General features: G+C 40.9%; 1 protein-coding gene across 4 annotated transcripts; it reads left to right on the top strand.

The window, feature by feature from the left end:
• The first annotated feature begins 732 nt into the window (after nt 1-732).
• MOGAT1 (monoacylglycerol O-acyltransferase 1) lies at nt 733-24,472 on the top strand. Of its 4 annotated transcripts, none has more exons than XM_045558871.1 (6): nt 733-908; nt 8,744-8,919; nt 9,641-9,845; nt 13,707-13,881; nt 14,443-14,642; nt 24,251-24,472. In XM_045558871.1, exons 1-6 carry the CDS (start codon nt 815-817, stop codon nt 24,403-24,405), a joined length of 1,005 nt encoding a protein of 334 aa, XP_045414827.1. In that variant the 5' UTR covers nt 733-814; the 3' UTR covers nt 24,406-24,472. The 4 variants fall into 4 exon arrangements, with proteins under 4 accessions (XP_045414827.1, XP_045414829.1, XP_045414828.1 ...); XM_045558873.1 differs by having other exon boundaries at nt 8,741-8,766; XM_045558872.1 differs by having other exon boundaries at nt 8,741-8,868.
• Nucleotides 24,473-24,487: the final 15 nt, after the last annotated feature.

Genomic DNA, 24,487 nt, shown 5'->3' with positions numbered 1-24,487 from the left:
TCACAGTAGGGTCTAACTTGTAATTACACACCCAGTTGTGTAGTTATTTTGTGTATGTCTGTTTCTTCTCATACTGTACTCTCTGAACAAGACGATGGATGACTTTTTTATCCCTTGTCTCCCCAGCGCCTAGGATGGTGCTCGCCAGATAGTAGGTGCTCAATAAATGTGGTTTGAATAAATGAACGGTTTCCAGGACTCGTTCACGAATCTGTAGACACAGGAGTGAGGAAGCCAGGTCCCTGGCCCCCCACATCCTGGAGGTTGGGGTGGTATTGGACATAGACCAATAAGCTAAGAAACTAAGTCCCGCTCCTTTCTCCAGCTGGTGCGCGATTGCTGACATTAACCCTTCCCTGGTCGTAGAGGATTCTGGAGGAAGGGGTGGGTTTAAGGGCGGATGCTGAAGGCAAGCGCACGGCGATCGATCAGCTGAACAAGGAATGGTCAGATCCTAGTGGCGCTCTCAGGTCCTCGATCAGGCGCCAGGACTTCGCGCTGCCAGGCTCGGGCCGGCCGCCAGCTGACCCCGCTTGCAGTCCCTCGTGCCCTACGTGGCGTGATCTCCCCAGCGCCCGGGGAGCAGCAGCTGCTCCCGGGTCCGGACTCTGGGGGCCCCGCTTGCGCCAGGCGCGCGTGATTGGCAGCCCCCAGCCCCAGCCCCAGCCCCGCGCCCTCCCACGCAGGGCGAAGTCCAGTCCCCGCCTGCCCTCCAGCCTCAGCCTCCTCGTCTCCGCCCGCCCAGTGCCCGGCGCTACGGAGCAGCGAGGGTGCAGGCGGCCGCGGTGGGCGCCGTCCTAGCCGGGGCCGGGCCATGAAGGTCGAGTTTGCGCCGCTCAACATCCCGCTGGCGCGGCGGCTGCAGACGGCGGCGGTGCTGCAGTGGGTCCTGTCCTTCCTGCTGCTGGGTAAGAACCCCGCGCCCCGGGCCGCGGTGCCCGGGCTCCGTCCCCTCCCTGCGGGACGCTCCCTGCCCAAGACGCGCAAAGAACCTTCCAACCCTCGCTCCCCGTCAGCCAGAGCAGGCGGGTCAAAGAGGGCGTTTGTGGCCAGCGTGGACTCTCCTCTTTGGTTTCTTTCTCCACGAGAAACTCATAGCAAGCGGCTGTTTACCGATTTATGTCCCCCTGTGCTGTTTTTTAAAATTGAGGTGAACCTTGCCTAGACTCAGAGGTACAGATGATAAATAGCTCGATGAGTTTTGGCAGCTATATCCACCCAAATGTAACCACGACCCAATAGAGCACTTGAGCACGTTAGCCCCTCAAAAAAAAGTTGGTAAATTCGTTTCTCGAACTGTTGATTCATAAATGGAAAAGTAATGCCTAAGGATTAAAAACCCAATTCCTTGGTCTCTCCACCCTCATGACAAATAGCATAGTTGACTTTTCCGTGTTTAATATCTCCCGGATGCTGAAAGGTACCCATCTGGGCAGGCGTTGGATGGAGTGGCTTCTTTCTGGCACCAGGAGTGTGTTACAGCTGGTTCCCAAGTTAAGCCCGTGAAACGCACGTGAGCCGAGTCATTAAACGGTGCAAAGGAGTTTACATGAGCGCTTTTCTCCCTTGTGTTTGTTCTGCTCTTGGCGTAAATGAGGGTGGTGTGGGAGGAGAGAAGAATTTTGGGGAACCCCTTCTGTGGGAACCTAAACTCTTCTGAAGTCTAAAATCATTTGTATGCTGAAAGATCATGGATTGTACACTGCTGGGGCGGCAATAATATTAAGCTCATTGCATCGTGGAGTTTTACACTTTTGAAGCTGTTTTTACATTTTGAATGCCTGGATCAGTGTTTCTCAACCCTGGCTGCACATACGAATCACTGGAGGAGCTTCTAAAATATGTGGATGCCCAGGCTCCACGCCTAGAATTCCTAATTCATTTGCTCCAGAATGGAGCCTGTGCATCCGGCTATTTTTTTTTTTAAAGAACTCTCCAGGTGACTCTAGTGTGCTGCTAGTGTTCACTGAAAAAAGTAATTCCAAACATTAACTCATCAAGTCCTCACAGGCCACATGGCGAGGCAGGGTTGATAACATTATACTCCATTTTGCTGTGGACCTAAGGACAGTGGAGATAAAAACAGAAAACCTTCTCCAGCACTTATTATGTGCCATGTGTTGTTCTAAGCAACATCCGCTGTTAACTATGCTGTCTTCGCAGCAACACTATATGGTAAGGACTATTTCTGCACTCACTGTACAGATGAGGGAACTAAGAGGTGAACTAGTAGTTGGAAGACCTGGATGCAAAGCCAAGTATTCCACCCAAAGTCTTTCTTGGTTTTAACCGCTAAACTACCTTCTTTTAATGGTTTGCAGCCTTCGTAGCTGATCATTCAGCACATCTGATAGCCACTGTCCCTTTCATTCATGGCACTTACCATTGCTTGCATTTGTGCATGGCTGTGGTTATTTGAGAAAGATCTGTATTGCCATTCTAGCCTGCAAGCTTGGTGAGGGAACACCCGGCCAGTGCCTGGCCCATAGAAGATACACGAGGAGTACCTGTTGAATGACTATTCCCACTCTTTCACCCAGAAGAGGAGTTATCCACCCCACAGATCCCTATGAGTATTAATTCATGCAACCCTGTGAGGGAGAGTCTACCCCGTCCTCATTTTACAAATGAGGCAACTAGAAGGTGAGGTAAATTGCTCGAGGTCACATGGCTCAGTAGTGGGAAGTTGAATTCACATGCCAGTGAATTAGCGACTGGGACATGGCAGGTGTGCAACAGACCATGCCCGATTTGAAACAAACTACTGTGGCTCTGTGGACAATTCATTTTAATGTTTTTGTTTCACACATTTGACATATGAAATAGAAACATGTTTATTTATTTAATTCTTACAGGAAAAGAAGGATACATGTTAACTTCTTTCCGCTGAATTATTAATTTTCAAGTAAAGAATCAATATCATGGTTACTTCTGGTGGTGATGAGAAGTTTTATTAATGATGTATTTTAAGATCTCTAAATCAAAATCCTGGAAGGCAATTTTCTTGCCACCACCAGGAAGTGAGTTTAAGCTGTTAGTACTTGGGATACATTTTTAAATAGCAAAATGTTTCATTTAGTCATGAAATCAAACACTGTTTCCTTCAGATAAATGTTAAGTACCTGTCATCCAATCTTAATATTCAAGAAACTGAAACATTACTTAGTAGCTGGCATGCCACTAAGCTGCTAACTGAAAAGTGGAAAACTGAAAAAGAGCAAGCTGATATTTATTGACTGTCTTCTACCTACTATCCCATGGCAGGGATTATTGTATTTATTTTTTTAGAGGAGAAAATCGAGGCTCAAGAAGTTAAGTATTGGCCAGGTGAGGTGGCTCACGCCTGTAATCCTAGCACTCTGGGAGGCCGAGGTGGGAGGATCGCTCGAGATCAGGAGTTCGAGACCAGCCTGAGCAAGAGCGAGACCCTGTCTCTACTAAAAATAGAAAGAAATTAGCTGGACACCTAAAAATATATATAGAAAAAATTAGCCGGGCATGGTGGTGCATTACTGTAGTCCCAGCTACTCGGGAGGCTGAGGCAGAGGATTGCCTAAGCCCAGGAGTTTGAGGTTGCTGTGAGCTAGGCTGATGCCACAGCACTCTAGCCCAGGCAACAAAGCGAGACTCTGTCTCCCAAAAAAAAAAAAAAACAAAAAACCATAAATCCTAAAAATCAAAAGAATACTACACACTTACATTCTTATATTCTGCAGATGACACTGATTGGTGTTTTGGAATACAATGCCTCCAGGAATAAGAAGGAAAAGAAATGTTAATGTGTTTTGCTTGCCTCTGAATTCCATTTACTTTCTCCATACTATGTTAAATGGTTAAAATAAGTATAGAAACAGTTTTCATACAGAAAAAAAAGAAAGCTTCTTGAATGAGAATGGGAAGGATACATACAAAAGTTAAATATTTTAAATTATTTCTTTTTTCTTTTCTTTTTTTTTTTGAAACAGAATATGGCTCTGTGGAGTACAGTGGCATCATCATAGCTTCTACAACCTCAAACTCCTGGGCTCAAGTGATCCTTCTGCCTCAGCCTCCTGAGTAGCTGGGACTACAGGCATGTGCCACCATGCCCTAATTTTTCTATTTTTGGTAGAGGTGGGGTCTCACTCTTCTCAGGCTGGTCTTGAAGTGCTGAGCTCAAGTAATCCTCCTGGCTCAGCCTCCCGGAGTGCTAGGATTACAGGCACAAGCCACATCATCCGGCCAAATTATTTCTTAATTGCAAGTAGATAAATTTTCAATGGCTTTCACAATGATTTTCTGATGCAGGTTACTCATGGAAATTTAATAGAACAATTTCACTTATTGTAAATATACAGGTGAGTGCATTTGTGTCAGGAAGGCTGACAGCAGGGGAAAAGTCATTAAAGAGCTGCAGAGATGGAAGTGTCCATGTACGCCCTAAAGGGCCCTCCAAAAGCCACAGACCTGGCCACCACTCCTTGCCAAAAGTCTTTAGTTCACAGAAAAATGAAAATTTACTTCCTTGATTTTACTGGAACAGCAACCCTTCTCCAACTCTCCAGATACCAGCTGGGTATCCTACAATTCAATTCTGACACCCTCTACCTGGAGCTAATATTAGATCCCACAAATTAAAAGCTCAGCCACAAGATTGCCCCCACTTCAGATGCCAATCACAGGTCCAAGTTGCTACTTTTGCTTCTGACTGATTGGCTGCAAATCGGGGGTTCCCACAACCTCCTCCTTGGGCTTCTTTCCTATGATGGCTCACAGAACTCAAGGAAATAGTTATGTCTGCTGATTTATTATAATCGATATGATAAAGGGTACAAACAGCCTGATGAAGAGGTACATAGGTTGAGGTCCTGAAGGTTCCCAAGCACAGGAGCTTCTGTCCCTGTGGAGTTGGGGTGTGCCACTCTCATCACGTAGATGTGTCCACCACCCAGAAGTTCTCCAAACGCTGTCTTCAGCTTTTCCTTTATGGCTAGATCAGTTCTTAGACCTGTGCTTTTTGGATTTTTATGGAAGCTTCATTATTCAGGCACGAACCGTTATTAAAGAACATTTCCAGCCCTTCTCCCCTCCCTGGAGGATGGGGGTGGGTCTGGAAGTCCCAAGCTTCCCGTCATGGCTTGGTCTTTCTGGTGACCAGCCCCCTCCAGGACCCCACCAAGAGTTGCCTCATTAGAACAAAAGATGCTCCTGTTACCCAGGAAATTCCCAGGGATTAGGAGCTCAGTGTCAGAAAACAGGGTCAAAGACCAAATATTAGAACAAAAGATGCACCTAGCATCACTATTGATCAGGAAATTAAAATGATTTTAGGAGCTCTGTGCCAGGAACTAGGGGCAGACACCAAATATATATTTTTTATTATGTTGCAGATGTGGTACCTATAATTAACAATACCATATTATACACTTAAAATTTGTTAAGAGGGTAGATCTCATGTTAAGTACTCTTATCACAATAAAATAAAAGTTTAAAGGCACATTTTAAAATCTATATTCATGAACGTTTTAGTATTTTGCCACATTTGTGCACTTGTACGCTCTCTCCCTCCCTCCTCCCTTTTCTCTCCCTTCCTCTCCCCCTCTCCCTCCTCACCCCCATAAGCACACTCTTTGTTGTTGCTGTTAAGCCATTCACTAGTAAGAAATTTAGTTGTAAATATCATGGCACTTCATCCCTAAATACTATAGTGTGTATCTCCTGAAAAACGAGGATTTTTCTACATAATCAAAATCCTATTATCATACCCAAGAAATTTATCAGGGATACAGTAATCTTATTTACTCTGCGGTTCATTTTCGAATTTCCTTAATTGTCATCAGCTTTTCCTTTATAGCTAGACCAGTTCCTATACCTTTTACTTGTTTTTTAAAGTTTTAAAAGCTTGTTTTGTTTTTAACAGCCCCAGCCAATTATCTTGTAGAATGCCCCACAATCTGGACTTGGCTAAGGTATTTTCCATCAAATCCTATCAGGAGGCATCATGTCATTTTGTCCCATTATTGGTGATGCTAAATTTAATGATGATGTGCACACTTTGACCTCGCCTTATTCGTTAGGGACTTGTAGTACTGTTACAGTGATTGGGGCACTGCAGCGCTGTTCACAGCGGCCAAAACAACCCAAATCTTCATCAGTAGGTGCACGAATAAGCAGATTGTGGTGCAGACGTACATGGGAATGTTGTTCAGCCGTATAAAGGAATGAAGTATTGGTACATGCTGCAACGTGGATGAACCTCAAAAACTTGATGTTGGCCGGGCGCGGTGGCTCATGCCTGTAATCCTAGCACTCTGGGAGGCCAAGGTGGGTGGATCGCTCGAGGTCAGGAGTTCGAGACCAGCCTGAGTAAGAGCGAGACCCCATCTCTACTAAAAAATAGAAAGAAATTATCTGGCCAACTGAAATATATATAGAAAAAATTAGCCAGGCATGGTGGCTGGCGCATGTCTGTAATCCCAGCTACTCAGGAGGCTGAGGCAGTAGGATCGCCTAAGCCCAGGAGTTTGAGGTTGCTGTGAGCTAGGCTGACACCATGGCACTCACTCTAGTCCGGGTGACAAAGTGAGACTCTGTCTCAGAAAAAAAAAAAAAAAACTTGATATTAAGCAAAAGTCTACTAAAGGTCATGTATTTGTACCGTTCCATTTATGTGAAATATCCACAGTAGATAAGTCCATGGAAACAGAACGCGGATTGGTGGTTGCTAGGAGCAAAGGAGAAGGGGATTGGGGAATAATTTCTTAATTATTTTGAAATAATGGGAGTATTTGGGCACTAGATAGAGGTGGTAGTTGCACAACATTGTGAATTGCCACTGGACTGTTCTCTTTAACATGGTTAATTTTATGTGAATTTCACTTCAATAAAAAAAAATTGAGGGCAGCTTCCTCAACAATGTAGAGAAAATAGAATCTATAGGAGTTAAATGAAAATAGAGTATAAGTGATAGGGGACTGACTTGTGGTTTTTAATCCAGAATATACCTAAATCAACCCAGCTACAATCAGGCCTTCAATTCAATTTGGTTTGTGAATCTAGAGAATTTAAAATGGTATCAGTATCAGTTTTGAGAGCTACACAGTGTACTGGTGTAGACTTTCATATCTTCCTCTTCTCTTTGAACTCCAATTTAGAGGAACCAAGTTACCTTGGATCGCTTAATGAGATAAAAATAGAAAATAGAGGTTATCTAGTCACCTAGTTTTTGTAATGTTTTCTTCTTTCAATCCAAATTAGAATCAAGGGATTTAAAAAAACTATTTTGGTACTGCTTGTGATATGAAACAAAATGTGTGCAATGTGCAGAGTAGGAATTTAAATTAGAACAACTTCCGTGGATAGCAAGTTATTAAAGTGCATCAAATGACAAAGGCGTTTCTGCTTAGTGATCTAGTATTTCACCTATTGTCCTGTGGAAGTAAATCAAAATGTGGGAAATTTTATGCAAGACTACATTTATAGAGCACATTTATAAAAATTTGTTAGAAGCACAAATGTTCAAAACTAAGAGAATGGTTGAATTGGCACTGACAATCAATGGAATGTTGATCAGTCATTAAAAATGACATTTACGAAGAGGTTATAATATGAAACAGCTGATGTGAGATAACCCTAAGTGATGAAAAATAGAATTTTTAAAAAGTATGATTAGCTTGGAGCAGTGGCTCACACCTACAGTCCCAGCTACTAAGGAGGCTGAGGTAGGAGGATCACTTGAGGCCAGAAGTTCAAGGCCATCCTGGGCAGCATACCAAGACCCTGTCAAAAGACTAAAAGGAAAATTTTAACAGTTTTTGTTGAGTGACAGGAATATTGCTGATATTCTGTCTGCTTCTACTTTTGGCATTCTCCAAATGTATAATAGTAAAGAAAATTATTATAACAATGGCTCCATTTGTCGAGCACTAGCTCTGTGCGTCCTTATTCATCCCCTCAGCAGCCTTTGGAAACAGGAGCTGTCAGGTGTGAGCCACTGCACCCAGCTGAAAGTGAACAATCGTGTTCACTACTACCCAAGTCAAGTTTTGTCAGTTTTTGCCCTATGTATTTTGAAGCTATGTTATTAGGTACAAAAATAATTAGAATTGCTCTCTCATTATAAAATGTTACAAGAAATGATCTATGCTAAGATCTAAAGAATCCCTCCTTTGTTGTTTTTGTCTTTGACGATAGAATTCCTGAAAATGAAGTTTGTTGCTAGAATGTGCCCTCTTCATGGGCACGTGAATAATGGCTGCTCAGTCAAGGTAGGAAGATAGGATTTCCTGTAGTAGGAAATTCTCTACATCCCTTCCATCTGCAGTGATCCCTCCATATATCATGTCAGGGAGGCGATGTAGGACCATGTCTAACTGGGTGGACTTTGAATTCAGACAGATCAACACTTATACGCTGTGTGACTTGGGCAACTCACTTAACTTCTCTTTAAGCCTCCATTTGCTCTTGTATGAAAAGAACATTAGGAGTACAGTGGCTACTTTATCGGTACTGTGGCTATATGAGGATTAAATGAAAATACCTGGGCAGAGTACACAGTACAATGCTTGGCATATAGTAAACATCCAATAAACGTTAAATAATACTATGTTATTACTGTCTTGTTCTGTGACCTCACTTGAACTGAGGTTCGTTTAATGTACTTTGTATGTAACAAATCCCCCAACCAAGAGCCAATGATTGTACATGCAGTGTGCGGATACTCACTGACCCTGATTCCATGAGGCTTTTCCCTTTCTTACAGCAGAGGTGTGCATTGGAGTCATTGTGGTATGGATCATATACAACTATTGGTTCCTTTACATCCCTTATTTGACATGGCTTTACTTTGACTGGCATACTCCAGAGCAAGGAGGCAGGAGATCAAACTGGGTGAGAAATTGGACTGTTTGGAGGTACTTTAAGAACTATTTTCCAATTCATGTGAGTAGAATTGTTTTATAAAGTTATTATATTATTTTGAGTTGGTAGAAGAGTGGAAATTTGTTTTCATCACATGTATCTCAAGCTTTTTCCTTTTCAGAAGGAAGTCTTTGGTCTGTTTTGTGCTGCTTTAACAGAATACCAGAGACTGGGTAATTTCTATAGAAAAGAAATTTATTTTTCCCAGTTCTGGAGGCTGGAAAGGCCAATATTAAGTTGCTGGCATCTGGCAAGAGACTTCTTGCTGCATCGTCCAGTGGCAGAGGTGGGAGGCCAAGGGAGGGCGAGAGGGGGGAACTCACCTTTCTATAAGGATCCCAGTCCTGAGATGACAGGCCCACTCCTGTGATGATGGCATTAATGAGTTCAGTCTGCCTTCATGGCCTAACCGCCTCTCATTAGGCCCTGCCTCCCAACACTATTGCATTTTACACATACTTTCTGGGGGACACATTCAGCCATAGCAGGGATAAAGCCTGCACTTTGGTTCAAGTTACTAAATGAATTCTAAGCTGAATTTCCAAAATTTAGAAGACTGTGTGTCCGAAAGGATCTAGGCTAACAAGACAGTTTAGAAATTTGCAAACAGCTCCAACCCAGGACACTAAAACGAGTCACATTCTCCTTTTCCTCTTGACATAAAAACTAATTCTTTTGTTTTTCATTTGAAACTAATAAGAGAACTGTTTTTTTTTTTAATCACAATATGAATGTGCTGTAGCTCATCAAAACTCAGGATTTGGATCCGACTCACAACTATATATTTGGATTTCACCCTCACGGAGTACTTGTGGCTGGAGCCTTTGGAAATTTTTGTACAAATTATTCAGACTTTAAGAAGCTGTTTCCCGGCTTTACCGCGTATCTTCAAATGCTCCCGTTTTGTTTCGGGTGTCCTCTCTTCCGAGAATATCTGATGAGTGTTGGTAAGTGATGGCAGGTCACTGTTTTTACAGTGCTTCAGGGTGGCAGGAACACATAAAACATTCCCTCCCAGACCCGCCTGGGTTTATAGTCTCTTAGAGCAAAACCCCGTGTCCTCGTCCCTATCTGGCACTTCATATGTAAGTGCCAGGATGACATAGACTGTATCTTTTTCTCTGTTCCATCCCAAGTATCTAGCATGGTTCCTGGAACACAGATGTGTATAATATTAATAAATACTAACTCGATGAAAGAATACATTAATGACTGCATTTTGTATATCCAGATATGGAAGAAAACAATCATGGACCAAATAAATGATAAATCACACCCTTAGAGGCACTTTGCATGCTGTGATGAATATAAGAAATGGAAACTACCCTCCATGTGTCTTGAAGTAACGGCAGTGACATAAGCGAAACATATTCAACTTGCTGTCTTTTTCTTCCCTGGTTAAATATAACTTGGTTTGGAAATAAGAGGCCATTCTACTCTGCTACTCCAAACCAATGGAAGACCCTTTGATTAGTGAAACCATAATTCTGCAAATTCTGGGAATAAAATTAATGTGAACTGCTATAAAGATTAGGTACAGAGGCTAAGATGTGGTTGATAGTTCTCACTTCAACTTAGGAGGCCCAATTTGTTTGGTTTTCCAACTTGACCAACTTACTGATGAACTGTGAACTCCATACAGTGACTTAAAAGTGCTTCATATTTATGAGCATTGTATATATTAACTATTGTTTGTATACTTCTTAGATATAAAGAAAAGTAGATAGACTCTTTGAAGAATTTTAATTTCAGGATCAATAAGTGGCATAGTGATGGAATTTTCCATTCTGGCATTCTCCCAGATTTTTATTACTTCCTATTAATTTCTCAAGTCACTATCATCATTATATACCTGGTAGGAAGTCACTCAGCACTAAAGGACCAGGATCCGTGGCTGAGTTTTCCGGTCCTGTGTCTGTTTCCGGACCCATAAACGGAACTCAGTCCAGCCTGGGCTTCGAGGACACACTAGAGGGCGCACTAAACCCTCCAAACTGCCAAAAAATCTGGCATCAGCCCTCCAGGGGTGCATTGGCCCCCACTTAACTACCAAACGGGGGGAAAACATCCCTTCTCTTCCTTGTTTTGCATACATTAGGTTATAGTTTTATAAAAGGAAGAAAATTAAGGGGAAATTTCAAAAATTTCAAAAAAGCACAGAAATCTATTTGCAATATATTGTTTGCTGATTCGTGGTATAGCCACAGGTGAGTTCAAATAGTGGAGTTGGCGGGTGTGGCAAATTCATGGCACAAGAGCTGTGGCTACTGGCCTCTCTGTACCACATCAGACACAAATACTCCATCTTAGATTGTTTCTCCATATAGTGCCCCAGAGTCACTTCTATTTTCTAGAGTAGGCATTTGAGATGAAAACTGTCTGCCACCACTGGTTTATGACGTCATGAATTCTTTTCCTTTGCTACAACCTGAAAGTTAAATAAGAATACTCAAACTTGTAGCAAGTGGAGGCTTAGCCTGTCATTGTCTCTAAGTCTAGAGGGTTCTCAGTGCCTCCCAGAACCAACTTCCTAGGACAGCCCTTGGTCCAAGCCCACCCGTGTAATCTGCACCTTCCCTAATGGCTGTCTCTCTGGGTGTAAAATACTGACAGACGTATGCCCCAGACCTCACATCGTAAGGAACCAGTAAGTCTTCAAAGTCCTTTCTGACCGCTGTCTGTTTTGCTGTTACCCATGAGGTCTCTGTGGCTGTAAGTTTTTAAAAATCCCACCTGCAGTCCATCCCTCTTGATGCATTTTGATGCATCTGTACTCACCAGATGTCAGCTGGAGCAGGCAGTGTTTCAGGGCTCATGTTCCTTTCTGTCTACCCATTAAGGTTGGGCAGGTAGCAGGGATCACATCACAACAGTCTTATATACCATGCAGGGGACTTTAGATTTTATCTGGTAGATAAACCACAGGCAACTTGTGAGGGATTTTGAGCAAAGGAAGGACCTGCTTGGGTTTTTCATGTTAGAAAGATTTCCGGCAGCAACTTGGAGAGAGGTAGTGGGGAGGTGAGCCTGGACACAGTGGTGATGGAAGGGGCCTATTGAGTGATCAAGGGAGAGGTGACAAGGGCTAAACTAGCCCAGTGGCTGTGATGGTAGACATACAGAAGAGGAGACCAAAATGAAACATATTTGATAAAGTCAACAAGACTTAGTGATTGATTTGTCCTCATGAAGGCAGCAACTGTATTTTGTCCTTATTACCAGCATCTAGCACAGTACCTGGCCTGTAGCAGGTACTCAGTGAATGCTTTGGAATAAATGAATGAGTGACCGGTCAACGTGGTGGCTAAGAGAGAGCTTCAGTGACTGGATAGATGATGGGCCCATTCACCTTGATATGTAATGTTGGAAGAGGAACCACTTTGGGATAGAGCTTAATGCTTTGGATTTGGAGACAGGGAGTTTGAGGTATCTTTGAGGGAGAGATGGCCATTGGCCATTGGAGATGTGAGCCTTGAACCTCAGGAGGAAGATCTCCCAGGATATGGATTTGGGAGAACTCAACACACATAGTTGGTAGTTGAATCTATGGGTATAGATGAGATTGGAAGGCAAGAGGATATTGAAGGAGCCCTAAGAAATAGTAGCATTTCAGGATGGCCTGAAGACAGGGAACCTGAGGAGGAACTTAGACGTGGCCAGAGGCAAGTTAGGGGAGCCAGGTGTCTAGAAGTCCAAGAGGCCCTCGCTCCAGTGGAAGAGTCACATCCAGCTCTCACTCAGGTGCCTGCAGAGCAGAATGGCACACCTCAAACTCAGTGAAAATTCAAACCCATCTAGGCAGGCCCAGGTTCTCTACCTACTAATCCACTACCCTCTCTGCCTCTTCTCTTAAGAAAGTGCTTGGTCATTCAGAATCCTGTTATAATTTTACATTCCCTCAGTAATAAAAAACCTACAGCAAAATTAGCATATAAGTTCCTTCAAGAGATGAAGCATACTTTGTCTTTAAAAATCGTGTCTAACATGTTCTGTTATGACTGAAAAAAATGGATAAAACCCAGACTGGAAGGAAACATAAAACATTAAAAAGCAATTATCTCTGAAATGTGGGTTATGAATGGTCTGTATTTTTATCTTTATTCTATTCTGTATTTTCCTCCAAGAGTCCCTAGTACATGTAAGATCTGAAAAGAAATCTTTATTTTTACATGGAAAAGCCCGATATACAGACCAAACCTTATGTAACAGTTTTAAAAAGACAGACTACACATTTTGGAACCATGTAGAGATCTGGCAAGTGATCTAGTTATTTTTCAAATGTCTGAATTTTTGAAACCATTTATATTATAAATGTATATCATTTGTCAAATAATGATCCGTATAGAATATCTGAAAACAGCCCATTATGTGTTACTGCAATCTCTTGGAGGATATACTTTTTGGTTCAGAGCAAGGATTCGCCAGGGCAGTGATCAAGGCCATCACATACAGCTGTGCAGGTTGTACACTGAACAACTCTGTGGGGGATACCTTTTATTTAGCAATATGAATGGAGTCCTGTAGAGTTGAGCAGTGCACAACCTGCCCAAACAAGCAGTAGACCTAGTGATGATCAGGTGACATTTTAAAGACTTAATCTGCCAAAATGTTAGATCCTCCTAATGGAATACATTACCAAAGATTTGGCTATGAAAAAATTACAAACTTGCAAAGTGCTCCAAATGTAAGCAGTGTAGGAAATGTTTTTAAAATGTTTATTGTTGCCATGGAATATTATAATAAAATTTTTGTAATTTTTTAAAAAAGAATAATTCATTATTCATTACACTTTTGTTTTATTCATTAAGGAGCAGTTTCAGTTTCCAAGAAAAGCGTGTCCTATGTGCTGAGCAAGGAGGGAGGTGGAAACATTTCAGTCATTGTCCTTGGGGGTGCAGAAGAATCACTGGAGGCCCATCCTGGAAAATTCACTCTGTTCATCCGCCAGCGGAAAGGATTTATTAAAATTGCTTTGACTCATGGGTAAGTGGCTTTTTGTATAACATAGCTGGGTCAGGAAAATTAAGACATTATTAAATGAACACAAAGAAGTAAAGTGATTCTCTAGTCCTTAAAGACCTCCTCTAAATCAATCTTATAATAAAAGCAGGTATGGATATTCTTGGGGAATAGAATATGTCCTTTTTGCTAAGGTAGCTCAACACCATGGGATTCTGCAATTAAACTGAACCTTAAAAGCAAACCAAGAGGAATAACAAAAGAAAAGTCAAAATTTTATACACAGTGTAAATTTCCTGCCAAATGAACAAAAACCAGCCAAAGCTGTAGATGAAACAGAAGCTTCCTGGAGCCCTGATTTTCTGTAAAATAAAACTTCATCAATGGCTAGCCTAGGAAAGTACCTCCCCAAAGGATTTCAGGCTTAAGGCAGTTTCAATGTATTGTACATGAAATTAGCAATATAGGGAGGCTTGGGCAGATTTAAAAATTTTTAGGAGTTTGTTGTAAAAGTCAGCTAGACAGTATAAATCATTTCAATCCTTTTCATTTAAAATTCTTATTCTTCCCCTTTGTTATTTACAGCGCATATTTGGTCCCAGTGTTTTCTTTTGGTGAAAATGAACTGTTTAAACAAGTTAACAATCCTGAAGGCTCATGGCTTAGAACTGTTCAGGAGAAACTACAGAAGATTATGGGGTTTACTCTGCCCCTGTTTCATGCCAGAGGAGTTTTTCAGTACAGTTTTGGCCTAATGCCTTATAGGATACCTATCCACACTGTTGGTATGTACGTAAAATGAGTAAAATTACTATCTTACTTTAAGCAATGTTTACTGTTACTGATTGAGGTACTAATGCAAGAGAAGTGGCTTTGAGGAAGAACTTCCTGAAATAATAATGCTGTAGATGTTATTTGAGTTTCATTTACAGTGTGCCTTTTATTTATGAAATGACTACATTTTCTGCTGGAATGGGAATTGATTACTTTCAAGAATAGTGCTATGGACTACAGGTAGAATCCAATTTTAGAAATAGCTTCTAATACTCTATAATGGATCCATTTCTCTGTGATAGCAGATTATAACATAGCAATTTTTTCTTTTTGAGACAGAGTCTTGCTCTGTCATCCTGGGTAGAGTGCAGTTGCATCTTCATAGCTCACTGCAACCTCAAACTCTTGGGCTCTAGTGATCCTCCTGCCTCAGCCTCCTGAATAGCTTGAACTACAGGTGCTCACCACCACACCGTGGTAATTTTTTTTGTTTTTGGTAGAGACGGGGTCTCGCTCTTGCTCAGGCTGGCCTTGAACTCCTGACAGCAAGCCATCCTCCTGCCTCAGCCTCCCAGAGTGCTAGGATTATAGGCATGAGCCACCGTGCCCAGCCCATGGCAATTTTTTGATGACAGGTTAATCAGAGTCTATCAATAGATGAAAATTTCTGTGTAGTTGTCTTCCTCATGTTCTTCACATTGGTATCAGTTTCTATTTCAAGAGCATTTTTTTTGCTATTAGCTGTATTTATATGCATTCTAATGTAGACTAATTTTATTTCAAAAAATTGCATGTTAGGGGAATTGGGAGGGGGTGTAAGGTGAAGCTCATGTTGCTAAAAGGACATGGAAGGGAACTTGAGAATGAAAATGAGAAAGTGCTGAGCATCATGCTAATAGTAGAATGAACAAAACTATAAACTTTATATGAAACTGGAAGTATTTTCACCATGAATAGCCCATTAAATGAAATTCAAATATAGTCAAATTTTTTTTTAGGTCTGTTTCCCTAGACTAGGATTTTACTACCACCAGTTTATAAGAGCTTTGCATTCACCAGTGGTCACATGATGGTATCTTTAAATGGTATGTTTAATGCAAATGGAATGTTAACAGACTGCCAGTGAGTTAGTGTAATAGGAATACTGAGATAAGTTTAAGTTTGCAATTGTATTTTCAAGATAAGCTGGTTACACTTCTTTGGCATGATATTAATTAATCATTTTTGATCTTATATGCAAAGTACTATTGTTGGGTTTGGGGGTGATATAAAGTAAATCGTAAGGCATGGTTTTAGGAACTGAAAGTTTAATTAAATGTAGCTCATATGCTCACATGAAATAGGTTGTAAATATTGAAAGCAAGTATATTCTGTTGACTTAAATGATTGTAATTATCACATAGTTAGGTTAAGCTTTTTTTAAAAAATAAAGTGGTTTGCCATTTGAGTGTAGCCTTTTTATACCCCTACTGACAAATACTTAATTGGTCAAGGGTCAGTGGAATTACTGAATCTGAGTTAGTTTTAAAGACCAGAAAACAACAGCTCTTATTTTCGCTCACACTTGTCTAATATGTTTCTCTTACCAATTTAGAATAAGGGAAATGGCTTCGGTCTTTCCCTCTACTTACCTAACCCCAAACAATTACAATGATTTCTAGTCTGTAGCATTCTCAATATACCATTATTATTTGAAGCATTAAAAAAATCGAGCTAAGAATATGTACGTTTTATAAAGACTCAGTTGTCATGATCTTGGGGTATAGACTGAAGTCAGATGATTTAGTGCACCCAGATTTGTGAGAACCAGACCCTCAAGACTGTGTGTATGTAAAAACTTATTTACTTGAAATAACGCAAGTGGGGGATAGAATATTTACAATTCTGTAAATAAAAGTAAAGCCATGTGTCAATCAAATGCCACAGAGAATAAAACACAAAAGGATACCGGAATAGGGGTGTAAATGACTGTGTTCATGTCTATTTTGAATCAATGCACTTGAGACCCAGAGTTGCTTCCTTGCTCACTCCCTGAGATGAGCTCTCCTAGTTCTACCCCAGGTAGGATTCAGGTGGCATCTCAGAGCGGCAAGTTCTTTTGTGTCCCCTCTGTTCCCTCTTCTAGTTTATTGAACTTATTGACTTAAATAAACTCTACCTTACATCATGGGAACTCAATAACTGTTAGTTGGACTCATCCTAAATCATCATTGTGGCTATAATCCTCTCACTCACCGGTGTCCAGAGAAGCCCAGATTCTTAGACCACTCTTCCATCAGGGACCTCAACCAGAGAGTTCATTTCATTAATGATTCTTACCAATACTAGAATCTAGAATGGTTTTGTGTGTTTGTGTCTTGTTGATTACATCGCCTTAAAAATATGATCTCACTAAATGCAAAGTGCCAGATTCAGATCACAGTTACCCTCCCTGCATATTTCTTACACCATTATCTTGCTAAGGCATCAGGGTTTTGTGCATCCTCCATCAAAATTTTCTTTTCTCTTTGCTAAGGGGTATTCTCAATGCCCATAATTTGTAAAGAAGCTGCTACTGTATATATTTTCTTCACAAATACTACTTCACAAGTAGTATGTACATATTTTATGAATGCTGTTATCACTTTATCATCATACAATAAAATGTTCATATACACTATATTTCATTACATAATAATGGAGAGAAACTGGTTTAAATGTCACATTCATCATGACAACCAGGAGAGAGGACTGAAATAAGTTTAGACTTTCAGAAACTGCTTAAAGACTCACATTTGCTTCAGGGAACTTGCTTTTTTTGTTTCTGTATTACAGAGCCCCTGAGGGCAGGGATTTCGTCTTGTTTATTCTGTCTGTTCCCAGTTCCCACAGAGTAGGAGTTTAAGAGACATTTGTGAATAAACAAATTAGTGTTTTGTTATGCCTGTCTGATTGTAATTCTTAAGTTTTTAGAAATCTAATAAGTACACATTAGAAATTTTAAGGTAAATTAATAAATTCAAGTATTAGAGCCAGTACAGGGGGATGACTGTTTACTCCTAATTGCTTTTATGTATGTCATTTAAGAACAAGATATTTTTTTCCATGACGTCAGTGTAATTCAGGAAAATTAACATTGATAAAGTATTATTAAATAGTATGCAGTGTATATGCAAATTTTGTTAATTGTCTCAATAATTTCCTTGCTAGCAGTGTTATTTTATTTATTTATTTTTGTTTGGGGGGACAGATATTTTTTACCCTGAGCTGGATTATGTATTACATTTCATTTTCATATCTCTTAAGCCTCCTTGAAGCTGGAATTGTTTTTCAACCTTTCTTTATCGTTATGGCATGAGCAGTTTTGAAGAGTATAGGTCAATTGTTTTGTAGAATGCTCCTCAGCTCAGATTGGTATATGTCATCATGATTATATTATGTATATGTCATCATGATTATATTATGTATATTATGCATTTTTGGCAACAATTGCACAGAAATGGTGTTGTGTCCTTCTCAGTGGATTATATCAGGAGGCATGAGACCTCAATTTGTCTCATTGCTGGCAATATTAACTTTGATCATTTGGGCAAGGTGTTTGCCAGGTTTCTCTACTAGAAGGAAAACATTTTTTTTCTCTTTATTATCAACAAATAACCCAGAGGTAGTGTTACTTAAAGACATGTAAAATTATCCCATCACTCAAAGTTTTACTTGACACTTTCAATATCCATTGGTCATTCTCACTTGAATGAATGATTACAGTCAGTCATGGTTGCAAACTGGTGAATTTCTAACTCTAGCATTCCTTCTATATTTATTAGTTGATATTTTAGCAGAAAGAAGAGCTTTCCCTCTTCCCCATGTTAGATTGTTCAAATTACAGATGCCCAGACTTACCAGCTATGTTTGCATGGAAGCGGCTCCCAGCCCATAGCTTCCAGCCTCAAGGCTCTCACAGAGTTTCTGTTAACTCCTGAGCCTGTCTTCTGATTATGGATATGGTAGAAGTACCTTCTCATTTTTATTCTTATGGCAACATTGAAAAAAATACAGATAATACTATAAAGAAATTGGTTCTTTCCATTGGTAGGCCTGCCAGGAGGGTTTGTGGCTAATGCCTAGGCACCAGCCACACACAGATTGATACTGGCATTGAGAAGACATTTATTACACACCAGCTGGATATACAGAAGGAAGTGATGTGCATTTAAGGTGCGACTCTGAGTGACTTTGAATGTTTCATTTATCTTCTCTTGCGTCTCAGATTTTACAACTATAAAAGGAGAGACAATTATAATATAAGGGTTATTCTGGAGATTAAATGCCATGCTACGTGCAAAAGCACTCTGTAAACTCAGGGGCAGGTTGGTATACAGAGCAGGAGGCTTGCTGACCAGCTTGTCCAGAGCTTTTAAATGTGTTTCAGTTTCCCCATGTGAGTATACTCACCAAAATGTTAATCTGAATCAAATCGTGAGGAAATAATCAGACAAATCCAGATTGTGGGACATTGTACAGAACAACTGGCCTGGGCTCCTTACAAATATCAATGTGGTGAGAGACAAAAAGGAGGGGCCCTCATAGACAAACAACAGCTGTTGTGGATTGGGGGCAGGGAAACAACTATTAGTGAGATGATTGATAAAGTTTGAATGTCGATTCAGTACAAAATAATGTGAGGAGATCACATTTCTTGGGTATAACAATGTTGTCATTGTATTGGACAGTGTTCTTGTTCTTAGGTAATCCATGCAGAAGTATTTAGGGATGATTCACATGATTGAATCACTGATGTCCACAGCTTACTTTCAAATGATTCTACAAAAATAGAAATAATGCATAGGCATATATGTATATGTATGTGTGCACAAAATGTTAGAAACTGGTTCTAGATGAGGGGTATGCAAGTACTTATTGTATTCTTCCTGTAGGTTTGGTTTTTTTAGATAAAAAAGAGAAAGGAATGCACTTTATTTAAAATACTGGTTTGAAACCACAGGAGGACAAAAGTAGTCTGTTATGATTCAAGTCATTATTATATTCCAATGGGAAAAGAGCAGGCCAAGAGATTTTCTAAAATAGAAAAAAAGGAAGGGGAACTTAATGTAAGTTTTAACTGTAAAATTAAAGAGATTGAAAGAGATAATGTTAAGGGCACTAGCATGGTGCTGCTGGGGAGGCAGAACTTGACCTCTGGCCTCTTAGGGTCACTGGCTGAGAATTAAGTTGACATGAAGGAACAGGAGAAAAGCAGACAGGTTTCTACATGTACAGGGGAGCCCCCAGAAGAAAATGATGCCCCAGAGAAGGGGCTGGGGCTTTTTATATACTAGGTCAAACAAAGAAAGGCGGTTGTGGAAAAGCAGCAAAAATGTATGGGGAGATCAAAAGAAGTTAAGAGTTACTTTAACAAGGTCTGAACAGATTTCTCTTGGCCTGACTCCCTGTCTCTGGGGATAAGAATGTTCCCTCCTGGTATAGGGAGGGCATCTTTTACATAGGAGTTTTATCTCCTGCTTTCTGGAAGAAAAGGGGAGGTTAGAGAGCCTTTCTTGTACGTGTGGGGTTTTGTTTTTTTTTAAGTGCCTTTACCTCAATATAATCCCTGTGCTAAAGTGGTATATTTTGGAGTGGCATGTCCTGCCACCCTTCAGTGCTCAGGACAACATATTAAGTGCTCAATGAATGTTCATGAGTAGGTGTATCTGTGTGGACATACACATATACACACACACACACACACACACAGATTGGGCATCTTTTGAGCCTCCACCGTAAGGCAGAGGTGAACCCTAATTTGAGCTCAGGTTTCATCTGGCACCCAGGTTCCTGCTCCCCTCACCCCCCCCCCCTTGGCCACACAGCCCCTGCCTGTTCTTTCTCTAGGGTGCAGCTCCGTAGCATCTTGCTCAGGAGCCCTTTGTGCACGAGAGTATTAGAGTGATAAACTCTACGGCATCTTTATAACTCAAGAAAAATAGAGCAAAGACGTTTTCTATTGTGAAAGATCTACTCTTTACCTCCATGAGAAGAACATAATGCCCATTTCCAAACTCTTCTCCCGCTGTGTATACCATGGCCCACGAAGCTGCTTCGTCTTAGGTAAACACAGCACAGCACTGTAGAAATCGGAGGATGATTGCTGTGTAAGGCAATAGTGTAGAACGAATCTCAAATTGTTAGATGGAATTGGAAAATGGAACAGTTGAGCATACCAGCTATAAAAAGCAGTGAAACATAAACAAGAGCTATGATTCCTGACTCTGCCACAAGTAGGCGTTGGCAGATTTTTTTCCAGGGCAAGGAGTTCTATTTCCAAGAGCAGCCTGTTGCCTGATGCAGCTGTTTTCTGTTTTTTTTTTTTTTTTTTTCTTTGTGTTTTTTAAAAGAGAGTTTTGTAGCCATTTGCAGCTATCTTAGTCTTATGTTTAAAACATTTTTTTCCTTCTCCTTAGTACTAAAAATATCTCCTTTTTGTGGAGAGCACGAATTCTGGTCTTCTAGGGCTCCAGGTACCCTTTTCAGAATACCCCAGTATGCAATACCTCAGTACAGAATAATTCCAGGTAGATCTTTTTATTTGACTCAGACAACACTGGAGTGGGTTATGGCAGGGATATGTTTTATCCTGGTTTTAGATGAGGACCTTGAGTTCTAATAATAGTAAGAGTAAAAGGTGATGAAAGCTTATAACAAGGTCCTTGATATGAGCTGAGCCCCCTCCCCCCCTCCGAAATTGATTGCTGGGCCAGAGGGCTTAGGGCTGGTTTGCAATACGGCTGGGATATGAAGCAAGGTAGAGGGCTTCAGAGCCAATGCCCGGATCAGCTGTACTCTCCATCTGCCCTCCCTTATGCAGAAGGCAAAGAGACCATCCTCTGGTCATGTGGCAGGCACAAGGGAGTGTGGATACATCAGTGTCCTCATCTGGCTGTCTTTTGGCTGGAGCCCATTCCCTGCAGAGTCTCACATTTCTGACATTGCCATTTAGGTTCATGGTGTTTTTCCTTGGATAGCTCAGTAACCTTCCCACACCCGTTGTTCTCATTCATAAGACTGCGACAGCAATGGCTGCCTCGTTAGGTTGTTCCGAGAGTTTGATTGAATGTCATCTAGTAGACCTTTGATAAATAATAGCTTTATTTTCAATACAGATACAGTTTAGCTTCAGAGTAGCTATGTTGGAACTGAGCTCACAATAGGAGGTTGTTTGGTAGCTTTCAACCTCGTTTACCGAGAAGGGCTTCCTTGAGTGCTTTAGTAAAAGCATGATCATGATGAGCATGTTTTATTTTGTCACTTCAGGCTTTAGCCCTAAAAATCAATTGAGAAAGATTTCTTACTCTCTAACCCAGTTCTGGGTTAGTGTAGGAGTCAAGGGCAGAAGTGCTGGGTTCAAATCTTAATTTCTTGGGTTTTCGTTTGTATGTGTAGTTTAGGAACTTTCAGCACCTAGGTTTCTCTACAAGTGATTAAGGAAAAGACAAGTAGACTATGTTCATCTCACAGTTTAAAGGGAAAAATCTTACGATGACAAATTCATTATATATGGGCATGTTTGAGCTCTCAGGAAGAACCATTTGAAATATAATAAAACTATTAATGAGAAAAGAACAGGGCTGAAATGAACTGCAGGATAGCTCACAGGAAAGAAGACTCACTATTCAGAATGCACAAGTCCTAGTTAAAGTCAGCTGGGAACAACACACTTCATCTTCTTAGACCACTGTGTCTCTTTGTGAGTCCCCTACCCTTGCCCCAAATAGTAACATTGACTTCTGCCATTGGGATAATTTCACTAAGAAAACAGAAGCTATTTCTATAAAACTACAAGTTTGCTAGTAGATTTCTCAATTTTTTCTTCAAACAGCAAAGCTCAGAGCTGGGAGAAAGCTTCAAGATCACAGAGTTCTACTCTTTTATCCTATGCCTGTGAATATTAAGGCCAGAGAGAAAGATACTTGCTCAGTGCACTTGCTGGTGAGCTGGAACTAGAACGCAGCAGCCTGGTGCTATTTGTGCAACACCAGCTCCCGGTCCCAACCCATAATACATTAGCCTCTGCTGGTCTGTATTTCCAACCGCAGCCGGCAGTGAGATGGTTATGTCTCCAGTTCTTTATGTGGAGTTAAACAGGACTGTTGTGTACCATGTATAAATTTGACATTCATGCTATCAAAGAAAACTGCACATGAGCTTCTTGAGTCTGTATCTGGTTCAATACTCAGCGATTTCAGAATATTAGTGTTACAGTAAGGCTGTGCGTGTGTGTGTGTGTGTGTGTGTATCACTGCCTTCTTTGTGCCCCCTTAACTCCTCTACTGATGTCATTTGTCACTTTCTTCCTTCTCTGACTTCGCATGTGCTCGTTTTTGTCTTAACTAACCACCTTCTATTACTGACATGGATCCGAGCCTTGTATGTATCACAGGGTGACTCAGGGTAGGACAAAGGAACCCCCCTCCCCTGTGAGTCCCATTCACTGCCTAGAGCCCACTCGACCTCATCCCTGCACTCATCAAAGGTCAGAGCAGCAGTTTGCTGCCTGCTCCAGCATCCCCTACCCACGTTTTCAACCATTGGCGTCACTAGCAGCATTAGACCAGCAGGGGGCGCAGTGAGTGCAAGCACCAAAGCCAGTGTGTTTTTGTGTTCTCTCAAAATCTGAGACAAGTGAGATATTTTTTATTACATAAACACCTTTGAAAATATATATAGAAGTTGCCAGATTTGTTTTTAATTAATTAGTATATTTGTAGTTATACAGGCAAAACACCAATGCGTTCTCATTTGTAGAAAGTCGCTACGATATAATACAAAGTGAAAGTTCCCTCTTCCCTGTCTCCCTCCCTGGAGGTAACTGTTTTCAGTTTGTCTCTTTTTCCAGGCTTTTCTCTGAGCACTAAAAACTTATAGTGCTCCTAGAAATAGAAATATTTTTGCATAAACGGGATCATACAGTATTATTTTACAACTTATTTTTTCCTCTTAATATGTTTAGACATCTGTGTGTGTATTTGTGTGTGTTTACACATATTTGTATTCTATCATTTGGATGCCATTGAATGGATATTCTATGGTTTATTTAGTAACTCTCCTATGGAGACTTTTAGTTGTTTTTTCAGTTATCCACTATTACAGTAGAATCCTTGTGATTATGTGTGTTTCCCCAGTATAGATACTTAGCTGGGAAGATATATACTTTTTAATTATTAATATTTAGAAAGACATTAAAAAGAGTCAGACTAGAAGGATGTCCTATGATGCAAGGATTCGCGGTCAGTAATAATGAGAGTACCGTTGCCTTGCTGCACTAGCAGGAGGATGCTGGTGACGTGGACACACAGCTATGTCTACTTACCTCACAGCTGCGTTCAGTACAGTAGTCATTTGACTCAAAGTCAGAACCACCAGGGTACTGACAATCCAGTGTCTGCTGAGAAGGAAAGTTCTGTATTTGTTATCAAATGGAATGGCGTGACCACTGTAGGCAGCCAGTAAAATGAAAAAGGGATTGGAGCGAGCAGGCGTGTGGGATTCTGACTGGCAGATCTGTCCAGAGCTGTGCGTTCGAGGCAGCAGGCTGCGGTGGAGTGGCTGCGGTTCCGCCTGGATGATGCATTGTCTATTTTTGCAGTTGGCCGCCCAATCCCTGTTCATCAGACTCAGCACCCGACCTTGGAGCAGATTGATGAGCTGCATCAGACCTATATGGAGGAACTAAGGAAATTATTTGAGGAGCACAAAGGGAAGTATGGTATTCCAGAGCACAAAACTCTCATTTTTAAATGAGTTTACTCTTATAAGGCATAAAGGAAGACAAGAGAACATCCTATAAGAGAATAAATACTTTAAATAAGTTTATTGTTTTTCT

The sequence above is a fragment of the Lemur catta genome, chromosome 8 (assembly GCF_020740605.2).
Source record: "Lemur catta isolate mLemCat1 chromosome 8, mLemCat1.pri, whole genome shotgun sequence".
In the NCBI taxonomy this organism is placed as follows: Eukaryota; Metazoa; Chordata; class Mammalia; order Primates; family Lemuridae; genus Lemur; species Lemur catta.
The sequence above is the reverse complement of the archived record's forward strand: the minus strand, read 5'-3'. Positions and strand labels throughout refer to the sequence as shown.

Excerpts from the sequence above, each read along its gene's own strand:
- MOGAT1 (XM_045558870.1), top strand. The coding sequence starts at position 815 with ATGAAGGTCGAGTTTGCGCCGCTCAACATCCCGCTGGCGCGGCGGCTG. Across the intron at positions 8,920-9,640 it reads AGAACTATTTTCCAATTCAT|CTCATCAAAACTCAGGATTT; the intron begins GTGAGTAGAATT and ends AATGTGCTGTAG. Across the intron at positions 9,846-13,706 it reads AGAATATCTGATGAGTGTTG|GAGCAGTTTCAGTTTCCAAG; the intron begins GTAAGTGATGGC and ends TTATTCATTAAG.